At 55.1% G+C, this 14,331-nt stretch overlaps 4 protein-coding genes across 4 annotated transcripts; 3 read left to right on the plus strand and 1 right to left on the minus strand.

Annotated features, from left to right (window-relative positions):
- Nucleotides 1–243: 243 nt before the first annotated feature.
- RHO25_004491 (uncharacterized protein) lies at nucleotides 244–2,088 on the plus strand (the record flags this gene model as incomplete). Its single annotated transcript, XM_023595412.2, has 1 exon — nucleotides 244–2,088. One exon carries the CDS (start codon nucleotides 244–246, stop codon nucleotides 2,086–2,088), a length of 1,845 nt encoding a protein of 614 aa, XP_023457773.1.
- Nucleotides 2,089–6,027: 3,939 nt separating this feature from the next.
- On the plus strand, nucleotides 6,028–8,141 carry RHO25_004492 (uncharacterized protein; the record flags this gene model as incomplete). Its single annotated transcript, XM_023595413.2, has 2 exons — nucleotides 6,028–8,034; nucleotides 8,094–8,141. 2 exons carry the CDS (start codon nucleotides 6,028–6,030, stop codon nucleotides 8,139–8,141), a joined length of 2,055 nt encoding a protein of 684 aa, XP_023457778.2.
- A 1,238-nt stretch (nucleotides 8,142–9,379) lies between these two features.
- RHO25_004493 (uncharacterized protein) lies at nucleotides 9,380–9,715 on the plus strand (the record flags this gene model as incomplete). The annotated part of the gene is made up of 1 exon (XM_065602563.1): nucleotides 9,380–9,715. The coding sequence occupies one exon, from the start codon at nucleotides 9,380–9,382 to the stop codon at nucleotides 9,713–9,715; it is 336 nt and encodes a 111-aa protein (XP_065458635.1).
- A 2,038-nt stretch (nucleotides 9,716–11,753) lies between these two features.
- Nucleotides 11,754–13,042, minus strand: RHO25_004494 (uncharacterized protein; the record flags this gene model as incomplete). Its single annotated transcript, XM_023595415.2, has 3 exons — nucleotides 11,754–11,839; nucleotides 11,897–12,163; nucleotides 12,220–13,042. 3 exons carry the CDS (start codon nucleotides 13,040–13,042, stop codon nucleotides 11,754–11,756), a joined length of 1,176 nt encoding a protein of 391 aa, XP_023457776.1.
- Nucleotides 13,043–14,331: the final 1,289 nt, after the last annotated feature.

Below are 14,331 nucleotides of genomic sequence, written 5' to 3' on the forward strand. Positions count from 1 at the left end.
GAAGAGCAGGCCTCGAGTGGAGCACGTGGCCAGTCGTCGAGGACGTCGCTGCTTGCTACAGCCCACACAAAGATTCGAGGAAGCGGCAGCTGGTTTCAGAAAAGCACTCCGTATACCTTGGCCAGTAAAGGACTCGTCGGAACGGCAGCGCCTTCGTCTTTGCGCAGGAACAACATACCGCATGCCCTCGCCATTCTGCCTATCTGAGACACGCGCACGGGACTGGCGGCTGCATGCGCATCGATGAAAGACACCGCTGATGGGGCGGTCGGCACAGGCATAGGGCTACATGGCCAACGACCCGCCCTGCAGGTTATATGTCTCGGCAATAGTGGTGGCCCCAGCGAGGAGAATGTCACCGCATTTTTGGTTCGTTCAATAGCGAGCGAGTGGGCTAAAGGCTCGCTGCTGGCAGTTGATGCTGGATCACATCTCGCACCCATTACGCGAATACTCGAGAACCACTTTCCAACCACGAGTCGTGCACGAGGCTCGAACAGCAGCCATGCGACCGCAAGTGGCAGGTCGGGATCCCCCATTGATATGGACATGTTTCCCAAGCCGGAGCCAACATTGTTACAGGCGGGTCCTTTTGCGGGACTGAAGTTTCCCAATGAGTCGGCTCGCGCAAACGCTCTCCATGTGCTTCGAACCTACATCTCCACTTATCTGATCACACACCCTCATTTGGACCATCTCTCTGGATTCGCGATCAATACCGCAGCCTTCAACGGCACTTCGCGGCCGAAGACGTTGGCAGCGCTGCCAAGCACTGTTAATGCCATCAAGCAGCATATCTTCAATGATGTGATTTGGCCGAACCTCACAGACGAAGACGGCGGCGTGGGCTTTGTGACTTTCCAGCGTCTCAAAGAAGGGGGCGATGTTATGATGGGCGAGGGCGAGGGGCGAGGCTACATTGATGTTTGTGACGGGCTTGCTGCGAAAGCCTTCAAAGTTTCACATGGCGTGTGTACGAAGAGTCCCCCAAGCCATCAGCACCGTGGCAGCATTGCTGGAATGTCGGATTCGATGCCTCCGTACAATGGATCCATACAAGGCATACCTCACGATCAAATTACTTCGAACCGAGCATTGTCTATGTCGGCTATGCATTCGCAACCCGGCACGCCAGGTGGAACGCAGCGGTCAAGCTTCCATACACACCAAGCTTCGCCTCAATTAAGAGCAGCCGACCACGACACATGTGTAGTCGATAGCACGGCCTTCTTCCTCCGCGATGAGGAAACACAGCGCGAGGTCATCATATTTGGCGATGTGGAACCTGATTCTCTGTCACTCACGCCCCGGAATATCGTGGTGTGGCAAGAGGCTGCACGTAAGATTGCGCAGGGCGTCCTAGGTGGAATCTTCATCGAGTGCAGCTACGATGATAGTCAAGCTGATGCAATCCTGTTTGGTCATCTGAATCCGCGGCATCTTATAGCCGAATTACAGAATCTTGCGAGCCTGGTGCTTGACGCCAAAGCCATGCGTGCTGCTGAGAAGGCTGGGACGAAGCGCAAGCGCTCAATTCCAGGCCACACATCCAATGGCTTGGATCCATTTGCTCGCTTGAGCATACCGGAGACTGCACGAAAACGAACTCGGAGTCTTGCCAGCAGAACGGTATTGGATGAGCGGCGACGCAGTAGTGCCCCTGATCACAACTTTCCCGCGGCCGCTGCCTCCGGCCTTCCCACTTCGCAAAGCCCCGGTTCCGCTTCTGTAGACGCGCTGAATCATTACAACTTTCAGGCATCGGAGCCGGCACTTATGGACCACGCCGGTGATACGGTCACGTCCCCAAAGGCCGTTGCATTTCCACAGAATGGCCCCGGTAATATCGACATCAACGTAACAGGCGATGTGAACGAGGAGTCTGCAGCACAACCGCATCAAGAAGCGCCTCTCAGCGGCATCAAAGTAATTTTAATACACATCAAAGACACTTTCAAGGACGGACCTCACGTGAGCGAAGTCATACTGGAGCAGCTCCACGAACACGAGGAAGAGCTCCGCGCGAAAGGAAGTCCGCTGGGCTGCGAGTTCATTGTCAGCCAGAGTGGCGAGTCGTATTGGTTCTAGGGTTCTCCTCCGCACTTCAGCTTCCAGCACTGCCACTGGCCTATTGTTTTTCGATCTCGAAACTAGTCTTCTGGCAGCCTAGTCCTTCGCGTGGTCTAGAACGTGGTTGTTGTTAGGCCAAGGACCAAACTGAACGGAACATGGATCATTATGGAAGTGCGATTCAGGGTCTCACCCGGGGTGCGGGTGTTCTTTCGTAGCGGGTAGCATGTCATCAGTTCCATGGGTTATGGTATATGGCGGGGAATGGCGGATGCTTCATGGACGATGTTTTGTCGTCAGCAGATTCATGAGCACATAAGAGTCACGGGGACAGTACGTGTACAGAAAAAAGCAATCGGTGCATGGAGTGAGCAAAGCATAGCACACACACGAGGAATCTCAGCTTTCGAGGTGATTTTTAGACTCAGCTTTGCGATCCAGTGCACAATGTATGGCTACACGAAAGCATGGCAGGCGTTGGTTGTGCAGGGGAAGTAGTCCCCATGACGAAACGAAGCCAGCACGGGCAGTCCTTGCATGAACGGCATGATAATGACCAAGTTTTTGGCTGAAGTTGGATTTACACGTGCAAACATGGCTGAAAGAAGGATCTGGTTGTCGAAAGGGTCCATGTCTATTTTCTAGTGGTTACCAAATCATAGTTTTTGCACAAATGTGGTAATTCAGCACGTTCTCCCATGTGACCCGACCCGAATATATCATTGCTATATTCCGAGACATACTGCTCACAGATTTATCCAGTGCGAAATAGATTGCTGAGCAAGATTCGTTGCTGTGTTTAGTTGCGCGCCATTCTCGGGGTTTGATATGAAAGTTGTATAAGTTGTGCAATACGAACTTTGTCGAACCCGCGAATAGTCAACAATGGCACTATCACGATATGATCAAGCCAATGTCAAGCACAGATCGTTCTATCGCAACGTGGCTTCTTCGCTGTGAAGTCGAATCAAGCTATCTCGCTTGCCCACGACTTGGCTCGCGAAAGTCGACGACATGTGTGATTATGCGCGCATGCACAGTCCTCGTGATGGTGGAGCTGTCAGTGGAGCTTCATAGCACTAATTGTTGCTCCCTTGTTAGCGTTGACTGAACCCTTCTAAATTAGTTCTAATGCCAGAAAGTTGTTTGATAGACCAGAGATCGGCAATCTCGGTGCACGCAATACTCTTTATCCGAGATACACACCCTGCGCTTTGTGTAATAAACGAGGCGGCGCGTTCGATGCATAGCGGCAGAGGCCCACATGCCAAGTGCTTTGCACGCATCTTGTTCGCACTTTTCTCCAGATCCCCGCTCGTGGTGGTGTGGTTGCTAGACCGCCTCATCAATGTGCGGCTGCTGCTGGCGCTGAGATTTGGAAATGGAGCCATGCTTGGATCAGAGCTAATTGCTTGGTGGACAATGTGCTGAGGATGCCGGCTCTACCGTCACTTGACATGGCGTTTTTCCGCAGCTTCACGTCCAAGGCGAGGCGTGCGTGTAGCATTGTGCTGGCGGTGACGACTGCTGGAAGGCGGAGAGCCCGTCGAAGTGGTCATATCCATCAGTAGATAGTCCGTGCAGTCAGTCGACGGAAATTCTTGTATACTTTTCGCGTGCAGACACGATCATACGCCGGCATGGCGCACGACATCGCTAGCTCTGCTGGACCTCGTCCGATAGGCACTTAGCGTGTTTGCAGGGGAGCTGTAGTAGCTTCGAAGGCAGAGTGCTGCATGCACCCACCTGGGAGGATGGCGCAATGGAGCAACGCGTTGATGAGCGTAGCAACATGATCGAGACCGGTTTATCATGCACATTGGAGAGGAACTCGAGCAAGCTGGTGTTGCTGACCGCGTACGCGTCTGACGCTTGGTATGCCTTGTTTCGAATGGCCCTGCGTTTGACTGGAGCTTATGGCGGCAAAGGAGGTGCCATGGGTCTAGTCCCATCTGCGGAAGATCTGCTGGCGGGCGCAATTCTGTGGCGCGTCAAGTGCCTGCAGGCGGTCGACGATGGATGCGCAAGACAGATTGTCCATTCCAGTAACCATGGGCGTGAGCGTGTTTGTGGGAGGCATGTGCAAGTTGCATAGCGCGAGCGTTTCAGCGCAATTCTTCACGCCAAAGGGACGGTGGTGGGCCAGGGCGCGGCAATTGGCCACAGCAAGGCCCCATCCATATGGCAGGCCGTAGGGGACGTGGGGTTTTGTGTGTGGATCCGTCCTCGCATGCACGCGTGTCGGGTCAGAGCTCTCACGGTGGGCGGGCAGCACAGCAGCGGGTTGCGCAGCTCGCAGCAGCAATCGCCCGGACGACACGAGGAGGCTGCGGTACGATCCATCGGGGGCACAGCACAGCGCAGCACAGCGCAGCGACGGAGAGTGCATGTGGTGCTCCAATGGCCGCGAGCCTGCGTTTGCGACAGAGTAATGGCAGGTGCAGATACAACCGTAATGAGAGGGGTCCGTGTTTCATCCCGGCCGCCGCTGTCAAGCACGGCCATTGCGGCAGCGACGATGGCAGCGACGGCAGCAGCGGTGACGGTGACGGGCGCGGTGTGCGCGACGGCGCCGTCATGGTATGGAGCAGCATCCAAGTGGGTGCGTGTCTGGTGTGGTCAAGCATTAACTTAGAAAATGGGCCGTCGTATTTCAGGAACAAGCACATCGAACTTTATTTCCAGGCGCGCTCGGGTGCACCCACTTGCACAAGCGAATCACGGTGAGTGAGGTGATGCTGCTGCTGGGCCTGGCAGCGCAGGCACATGCGCGTGAGAGTGATGGGAGAGCGTGAGAGCGAGCGCGCAACCAAGGCATGCTGCAGCAGGAGCAGCTGGTGGGCGCGGAATGCAGCCTTCGCACGCTCATGCAGGCGGGCAGCAGCGCGATGGGGACGTTGACCACCGCGCAGACTGCCTTCGACTGACGGCGCGGCGTGATTGGCCGCACGGGCTGGCAGCGCTCCCGTGGCTTTGTCGCTGTCTCTGTCTCTGCCTCTGCCTCTGCCTCTGCTCCTCCTGACGAGAACTCCGACCGCACACCCACCGACATCTCCTCGCCACTTATCCTTCTCTTGCCTTGTATTCTTTGTTCGACCGTTGAACCCGCGCGCCTTGTACCACTGCTTCTTTGCCGGCGCGCCTGGGTGGATATTGTACACATTCCACTTGCTCCAGCTCCCGATCCCAGCGGAGCCACTCCCCTTCTCCCGACCGACGACACGACTACGCTTTCTTCCAACACCACCACAGCACGCTGCACCGGGCAGTCTGGGTAGCCGCTGCCTCCATGCGTGTCTAGAGATTGCTCCAGTCCCGCTCGGGACCCCGTCGACCAACTTCCTGCCCGCCACCGCCGACCGGTCGTGCGAGAAGGTACGTCTCCATTCGCTGCTGCTTCTGCGCGAACATTCCTTTTCCCTCTCCCACTGCACTCGCACGCCCAACCACTCAGGCGAGCACACACCGCTCGACATCACGCGGCCGCCGACGAGCATCGCCGACGACTCGCCTTCGCCGCTCTCCCGCGTCCCACACGACGCCGATCGGGCGATAGGGGCGCCGTTGTTGCACCCATTGCCGCTGCATTCACCATCCGCGCACGCTCCTTTGCTGCCAACTCCGCGTCCACACGACCATCAACAGCGCCCCCTATCATCGCGAGCACCGCTTATTCGCCCAATACTGACTGCTGGCCGGCTCAGACCGTATACTTAGCCTTTACATCTCCGCCAAGCCGCGATTCGACCCATTGATCCTTCGACCATCGCCGACTTCACCAACGAAACCCAGCCGGCTGTCACCACGGCCGATCAGATGGCTGAGGTACTCTCGCCACTTTCTTCACCTTCCAGCACCATTACGATGCTGCATTCTCGACCTTCATCCTCAGACGCGTTCAACGGCTCGTCTCAACAATACTCTTCTTCTCCTCGGCAAGGGCAACAGACCCGAAGCATGCACAATGGACAAAATGGCAGTTATCGGAGCACAGCCGCTGCTCCCGTACAGCCTTATGCCTTCCAGAGCACACCGAATCTGCGGCAGGAAACCCGCAGCGTCTCTCAATCGGCGGTATCACATGGCGTTATCGGTCAAAAGCCTGCACACACGCACACGCAGTCTGTGTCGAATTCTTCGACCACATCATCAGATACCTCCTCCCAACCGTCGGCGAAGGACGACTCGGTGATTGGGTCGAAGAACTCGTCCTTGATCAATCTCTCGTCGAGCGTGCCTGACTTATCGCTCACCACTTTCGATCAACCTGCGAAGCCGTCACCCGGTCGATATCGTCGAGCCGGACAGCGGACTGAGTCTGGCACCAGCACACCAAAGGCTACGACACCGTCAATTGCGACGTCTGCCGGACCATCCACATCCAACAGTGGCGATACTGGTGCGGAAGTATCAGTTTCGCAGCCGGTTCAGCGTAGAGAGAGCCAAGATGACATTGCAGTGAAAACGGGCAGTGCGGAATTGGCAAAGCGTTATAGGAGACGCAGCATGAACACCATTGACACCGTGTCGCACACGGGCGCTGGCACTCAAGGACCCGCGCCGTCACATGGACCCAGCTCCTCAGTGGCGACTACAATACGCCCGGTATCATCGCACACGCGGTCGGGAAGTGATGAAAGCTCAGCATCAATCAGGAAACTCGAAGGAGCAACACAAGATGGTGCTAAGAACGCAAGTGGACTCCGACCAGAGGGACTGAAGGCTGTTGCCCCTGGAACATCTTCCGAAGCCAGCAAGCGTGCGAGAGCACCTTCGCCACTCTCCAAGGAGGCCGAGACAGAGTCTTCGCCCGCAAGCGCTGCGCCCAAGCCTAAGACGTACGCTGCGGCAGCGCAAGCTGGCGTTCAAGCGCACGCTCAAGCACAGTCCGCCGCGGCCCAGCAGCTGGCTGCCGTGTCGGATAAGGATCTCAACAAGGGCATGAAATCACGTCTGCGACGTGCCTTCTCATTTGGCAGCGCACAAGAGCTTCGACGTAGCGCAGCAGAGAACAGCGATGCTGCTCACGCCGCTGCACACCACGCCCAGCAAACGAGAATGCAGCATCAGCAGCATATCGATGATGAGCTCGACGCCGAACAGCAGGAGATCGCTCGCAAGCAGGAAGCCGCTGGTCTCGGTAACAGCATATATGCCAACACGTCGGTGGCCTTGACTGGCTCAACTGACAACATCTCGATTTCTTCGACCGCATCATCGGCATCGATGATGTTGCGCAAGATGGGTAGAGGGGCCAAGAAGAGTGCTAGGAGCATCAAGGGCCTATTTCGGCCGAAGTCGGTCATCGGCGTACCAGCAGCTGACGGACCAGTATCGACTCAAGCCCAGCCTAGCGTTGCGCAAGTGTCCATGGTTAGCGTGGAAGCTGAGCGACAAAAGGTGAATGTGGATGCACATCCCGCGGATAAACACGGGATTACAGGCTTCCCGAAGTTGGAGCGCAATTCCATCGACGCTGCGAACAACATTGGCGCATCGTCTACGCGGGGATCTGGAGACCGGTCGGACTCCTTTTCGCGCCGCAGCATCGTGGGCAGCGATAAAGACCGCGCTGAAGTGCTAGCCGCAGTGAAGAAGGGTATCCTGAAGCGCTCAGGCACAGCTTCTCCCACTGCTTCTCCAGTGATCAAGCCGACCGACGCCCAGAACAACTCGGAAAGTCCATCCTCCAGCATGCCGAGCACGCCCAAGGACGGCAGTCGCAACGACTCTATGAAGAATGCGGCGAATGGCGACTACTTCAGCCCACGCCTTGCTTCCATGGCTAAGAGCATGCCCAACACGCCTAACGGGTCACGAAATATAAGCTTCAGTCCACGAATACAGTTTCACGACGTGTGGTCCAGCACCGAGTATGACCGCAGAGGCGAGATCGCCACTTGCAATCGACTTACGCCCATGCTCGCACAGCAGATCAAGGAGGAACTCAATACCTTCAAGATGGTAAGTCTCACGCATGAAGTTCTCCGCACAAATACATGTCAGTGCTAACCCAATCACAGGAGATGGAAGTGCACGAGTTGTCGAAACCACACACCCACTTCTTCTAATGAACACAAAATATGACTGAAAAGCTGGCGAAACGACACGCATGAATCGTACGGAGCCATAAGAGCACATCACAACACCTCACAGCGATGCCGCATTTTCTTGCCGACGCAGATCGGGACGGAGTAGGATATCATCTAATCTTTTTGACAATGGGTATTGAGCGACTGGGGTTATCATAAAGCGGGCGTCCGGAGAACCGAGTCTTGTGCAGATGGCGGCGTTCTCTCCTTGTGTAGGCACGGAACAGGATCGCGGGAAAGAGGGGCACCATCCTCATCACTTCACTACTTTTTTGTGACTGGATGTTGTTAGGATTGCATACTCTCTTGCAAAAGTCACAAGCTGGATGCGAGGTGGGCTGAAGCTTGACGACTTAATTGGCAAGCGCAAGTCAAACACGAACGAGTAGTGGTTTGACATGGATGCATACAATGCTATTCACCTTGACCTCGCTCACTTGAGCATACTCTCAGGTTCACACTGCGTGGACACATCTTTTCAAATCTACTGCTCCGAAAGTCGCGTCAATTCGTGAATTGTTCGGCAAGCGAAGCGTCACAGCAAGTAATATGTCATTCCTCGAAACATTGGAGTATGATACGCTGCAGGCGACATTATGAAGTGGACGCTCTTCGTTGGATACACCTGTGCACAGTTTCACGACTCAGGCTCAGTCATGCAAATTGTTCTTACATGTATGGAGCAACATTTTCATCGGCGAGGGCACGGCAGCGAAGAGCCGAAGACGTGGCTGCCCGGAGAATTCGGAGCTTGGTCTTCTTCAAGCTGGCCACGAAACGCTGGTCTGCTCGTGTCAGATGCTGGTGTGTACCTACTGCCAAACACTGGCACTGCAATCTGCTATCCATCTTTCATCGGGCAGAAGTCCAATCTGATCTAGGCTATGATGGCCCCGACCTTGTGCTTTCTGCGTGGAGAAGGTGGCGATGGGGTGCGCTCGGCAGAGTGGCGCGCTGGCGCCGCCTGGCGGCAAAAACAAAGAATGCATGATGCAGATCATCTCGGCTAGTTAATAGCTTCGATCAACGACATCGCTTGCATCGTATTACTTCGTTCGAGACAAGAAGGCGATATTCTGCTTGTGAAGCATCGAGCACTCAGAAATCTTGAAGACGACCAACGACATCTATACTTGGACTCTTGCAGCTGTGCGACTTCATCTTCTCCAGTACAATATCGACCGAGGCCTGGAAATATGGCAGCCGTATTAATCGTCATGGGAGGCGCAATGATCGCGGAACGTGTCGAGAAGAGTAAAGAGAAGAAGAGATTGAAGAAGGAGCATGATGATACGAGGTATCGGGAACTTGTTGAGGAGACTGGAAGGCGGCTCAGTCAGACCGACAGCAATCAGATTATTCGCCACTCTTCTGTGGCGAGCGATGATCTTGTGGAAGATGATGGGGCGACACCACCGCCGTATGAGGAAGTTGTTCGGACGGAGAGTACGCCTTCGACGAGGAGAGGAGAGCAACTGGAGACTCATCAGTCGAGGCATAATGATGAGCCACGCAAGAAGAAGGGATTCAAAGGTCTTTTCGGGAGGAAGTAGAATGTCCAGGCACCGAACTCTGCGGTGCTTGAAGGCTTCTGCGGCTTCATTCTTGAGCTGAGGTGTTCTTCATTCAACAGGCACCGAATTCTACCTACAGTGCTCGACACCTTCCTGCATGTGGCTTGTCTTCTCGCATCGAGGCGTTCCTCGCTTCGAGGATATGGAAACGAAGCTATTGCAATACGTCCAGGCCAATGGAACAGAACTGGACTTTAATTTCTGATGACGACGAAAATTTGGGCAAGATGTCAACAACAATAATTCGATTGTGTTTAACGAAGGATGAAGATACGTACATGATAAGTAATCAACAACTGCAGCAATGACACAACTTTCTCTACAAAATCTGTTTCACCGCCATGAAGGTTAAGATTCGAAGCGATCGTGAAGAAGATGTGATCGACAGCTGTGAGGTACTTCATTGTCGACAAGGTGTCTTCTCGAGCTGCGACGACAAGGTCCCTTTGAGTTTGACAAGGCAGCTCTGTTTCTTTTGCTCGGCAACAATCACCACTCTCAGCGCATCAACGCCTCAAAAGCATCGATGGCCGAGGTTTGGTATTTTGAAGCGTTTTCGATTGTTACCTCGTCTCGTCGCTCCTGTACATTATATTGGCGTCAGCAATATTCTATCTATATCATCGTCAGAACAGCACTGTCTCCTTTTCTCTGCACCTCCTCGCTGACATTCGTAAAGAATCCCGAAGCCATGGGTCCAGAGAATGCCCAGTCAACCAGCATATCCGAAACGGAAATCGCGAAGTCGCGGGAAACTGGCGTTGAGCTGACAATGTTGCAAGGAAGCATCGCTATTCACGGCGTGAGATTGACAAGACGAGACGGTTTTTCCATAAAGTCTGTCACTGTGCCCCTGCCAATATGACAACCAGGTGACGTCGGGATGAGAATGCCGAACACTGGTCGGGGTTGTTGAAGTACCTTTTTTTTTGTGCGTCGATTCTGCTTTTGTACATGTCCTCCTTGTCTCCGAAAGGAACCGCGCTGGAGCCAAGAGAGCTGTGCTTGAGGTATTCGAGTTAGGGCTGTTTGATTGTTGATGGCTTGACGAAGTCGGTCCCGAAACCCTCATGATTGCTCTCGACCAAGTATCACCCCATGTTCCTTCATTCAAAGAAACGGCGGACCATCGGCAGTACTTGATTCTGAGAGCACAGTGGGGTGGAATTTCCAAACCGACAAGCTTGTAACGACTTTCTGGACAACACGGCAACTGGCCCTTGCAGGTGTCATATATCATGGATGATGCTCCCTGGGAAAAGTCAATCCCACTGTCACCCGGTTGTTGCGCTGTGATGCGGCATAAAATACCTGCATACACCCTCGTCCATCGATAGGCTGCAAAATTCCAGAGTGGCGTTCTCCCACCAAAACGCCGCATGGTGTGTGCTGGACCTGCTGGTGCTGTCAGGAGCGCGCAAAAAAGCAAATGTTCAATTCCATGATCCCTGGATGGACCAGCCATGAAAAAGAGGATTCGAGATCCTAGTCGTTCCCAGCCACCAGCTAAGCGCGGTGTCATCCCAATCAGGTCTGCAAGGTGGAGCGAACACGTTACACGGCGCAAGCGCAACTGTGCCGTGGCTTTGGGTATTATTTACATTGCATCCATGCTCTCGTTGTCATTACAGCAAACCGGGTGGACCTCTGGACCAGCCAGAGCCATTTCCCGGAACTCTCTGCCTCGTTTCGCTGTCGCGTCAAAACTTCTAAATCTCCTCCATCCTTGATATGAAACTACTATTAGTCATCTCTTCATGCAAACATCGAATGCGTTGTAAAGGACTGCCCACTTCGATAATAGTGGTATCTTGCGAGAAACACGAGTACAATAGTGTAGCGTGCGCGACGGAGTAACGTTTTACATGCGAGCTTCCAGCAGTGAGCTGAGGGTGTCGCGGTGCGCACGCTGTGCGGCGCAGAACCAGTCACTGTGCTGGCTGTGCTGAGCCCAGGCGGGTACCGTCAAATGTAGCCGGTTGGAGATTGGCGGCAACAGTGGTCGAGCCATACAAGGCTATCGATCTCGTGAGGCAGACGCTGACATTTCTGCGCCGGCAGCGGCATTCTCCGGGTCCAGCACGTTCAGGCACTCTATGAGAACTGCAAGGCATGTCAGCTTCCGCATTACGGGTATGGCAAAGTGTCAAGGAGACCCACGGTCCATGATCTCTTCTTCTGCTACGCCCATCTGATAGTCCACCAAGCCGTGCTTCTCCACGCTATCACAGAGACGGACCAGCTCGCGTGATAGATGCTCGAGTATCTGCGCGCTCATGATTGATTGAGGTTCACGGAGTCCCTGATTCCGAATATATTCTTGAGTGAGCTCGCGCTGCTTCTCGAGCGTCACGAGCCATGCGCGGTTGAACTCATCCCAGAGTCGTATTCGTTCGTCATGCAGATTATCGTCGTCACGCGTCAGCCCTGCAGCTGCGATTAGCTCAGCTTAAGCGTGCAAAAAGGTGATGCGGTTCACTTACCTAACGCTTCAGCGTTACCGAGCAGATAGAGCGAAACGTCCATCAATAGGCCGCCGATTTCGCGTAATGATCCCTCTCGTACATTCGTGAAAAGTGTGCGGATCTGGTTTTGGTAATTGGCGAAAGCCTGATCAACAGATTGTGCAGAGCTCGGGGTGTATTGCGTCGTAGTAGCGTACGAATATGCGCCAGACTGCGTGGGATCCATCATCGCGCTTGCATAAGTGGATGAAGGTCCAGCTGCTGCGTACGCCGAGGCCTGATATTGGGAGGGCAAGTGCGGCGGCGCCATTTCGGGCACTGTTGCACTCGGAAGCGATTGTCCTGCAAGGTAATACTGTGCTGCTGCCGTTTGCGACGCCGCGATTTGGGAAGCGAGCGTCTCGGAAGCAGTTCCAGGGCGCTGGGAATATCGTGAGACCGGATCGTAAGGCGATTGCGTCGATTGCTGCGTGGGCTGTGCCATGCTGTACATGTGGGTGGAACCATATTGCTGATATTGCGAATTATCGCTCTGTCTCTGTACATCTGCGCCTTGCATATCTGCGGAGTATTGCATCGTTTGTGCTGCTGCGGACGCTCCAGTCCCATACTGCGAGCTTTGTCCGAAGCCATACACTTGCGCGTCGCTGCTAGCTCTTGCAGGCGGAGCGACCGCTTGTGGAGACTGCTGAAGATAGCCTGAAGACTGTCGAAATCGCTCCACAGATCCGCCCGGAGTGTTGTACTGGCTGCCGGGCTGAGCGCTACTGCTTTGCGACTGCTGCGGACCATACGGATTTTGTTGCGCGTACTGCCGTCGTGATGGATCATTGTAGTCCATCCCAGAGTCGTGGCGGTCCCCGTAATCTATCCCTTTCCGCGTCGACGCCAACGGCGAGAAGGGCGGTGATGCATAGACAGTCGCCAGGTTGACGGTTAGTGGGTGGGTGGGTGGAGGGCGCAAAGGGATCTATCTGGCTGTCGTGATTGCGAGCTCGGAGAGCACAATCGATGTCCAGCTGTCAATCGATAGCAGCCTTACAGCAGCGGGAAGTTGGCCAGAGTCCGTGTGGATGGTGACCTAGACAGAGAGCAAAAAGTTGAATGTTATGGCCGTGAGGGCGGAAGCTTGTTCCGGCTGCTGCCCAAGGCAGCTGGGTTGGCAGATTAATGCGGCTCGAGAGGTGATGCCGTCACGCGTGAGTGAGCGCAGCATCGACAGCCGGGCCTGGCTGACGTTTGACGGTGTTGCGCGGAAATGGGCAGGAGCAGGAACGAGCAGTGCAGGAGCGAGTGGTCTTGAAGGCGAGCGTGGTCTTGAGCGAGCGACGACGAAGCGAAACAGCAGAGCGCAGTGTGGGCAAGGCCAAAGGAGTGGCGGTGCGCGCAAAGCAGACAATGCACGAGTATGGTTGGGTAGCCAAAGTGTAGTCGAATATCTCGTGAGCAGGGCCGGCCGTGGCGCGGGGTTGATGAGGTTGTCGCTGTCAGGCTTCTGAGTCGTTGCGTCGACGACGGGACAAGGAAGCACTGCCGAGCGAGTGCCCTTGCTCGCGATTAGAATTCGGAAACGCAAGGCGTGAGACGTGAAGCAAGAGTCTGCCGGACGATGGAGATTATGGGCGGGGCTGGAGGTGTCACAGCCCGGTCGGCGTCGATCGAGCAAAAGTGAGGCTCGGCCGGTAGTCAGTAGTGGGCAACAAAGCGAAGGAGGGGAGGCCAGACAAACAGAAAGGGACGCCGCCCCGCGCGCTCGACGAGGGTGCTGAGGAATGACCTGCTCTCATACTCGCCTCCTCGTGCTGTACTGCGGACGTTGTCGCGCTGCAGCGGACCAGGAAAGGAGGGCCGCCGCCGCCGTTGTGAGAGGTGGTATAGCAGTAGGCGATAAGAGCCGTGAGGCTGCCGGCTGCAGAGCGAGAGTCGCGCCTCGCACGCAGGATCGTCGTCGCCGTTTGCTGCCACCCAACCTTCCGGACTCAGGGATCATAACGCAAGAGAGGCGTCAGCCAGCGCGGTGCTGTAACGGCCGTTATTGGCCGGGCGTGTAGGCACTCCGCTCGACAGGATAGCAGCGCAGCACCGCACCCTCTCTGCTCTCATCGCACCGGTGCTGCTCTGGGTGGGCGT

This window comes from Cercospora beticola, chromosome 3 (assembly GCF_033473495.1).
Source record: "Cercospora beticola chromosome 3, complete sequence".
NCBI classification, from domain to species: domain Eukaryota; kingdom Fungi; phylum Ascomycota; class Dothideomycetes; order Mycosphaerellales; family Mycosphaerellaceae; genus Cercospora; species Cercospora beticola.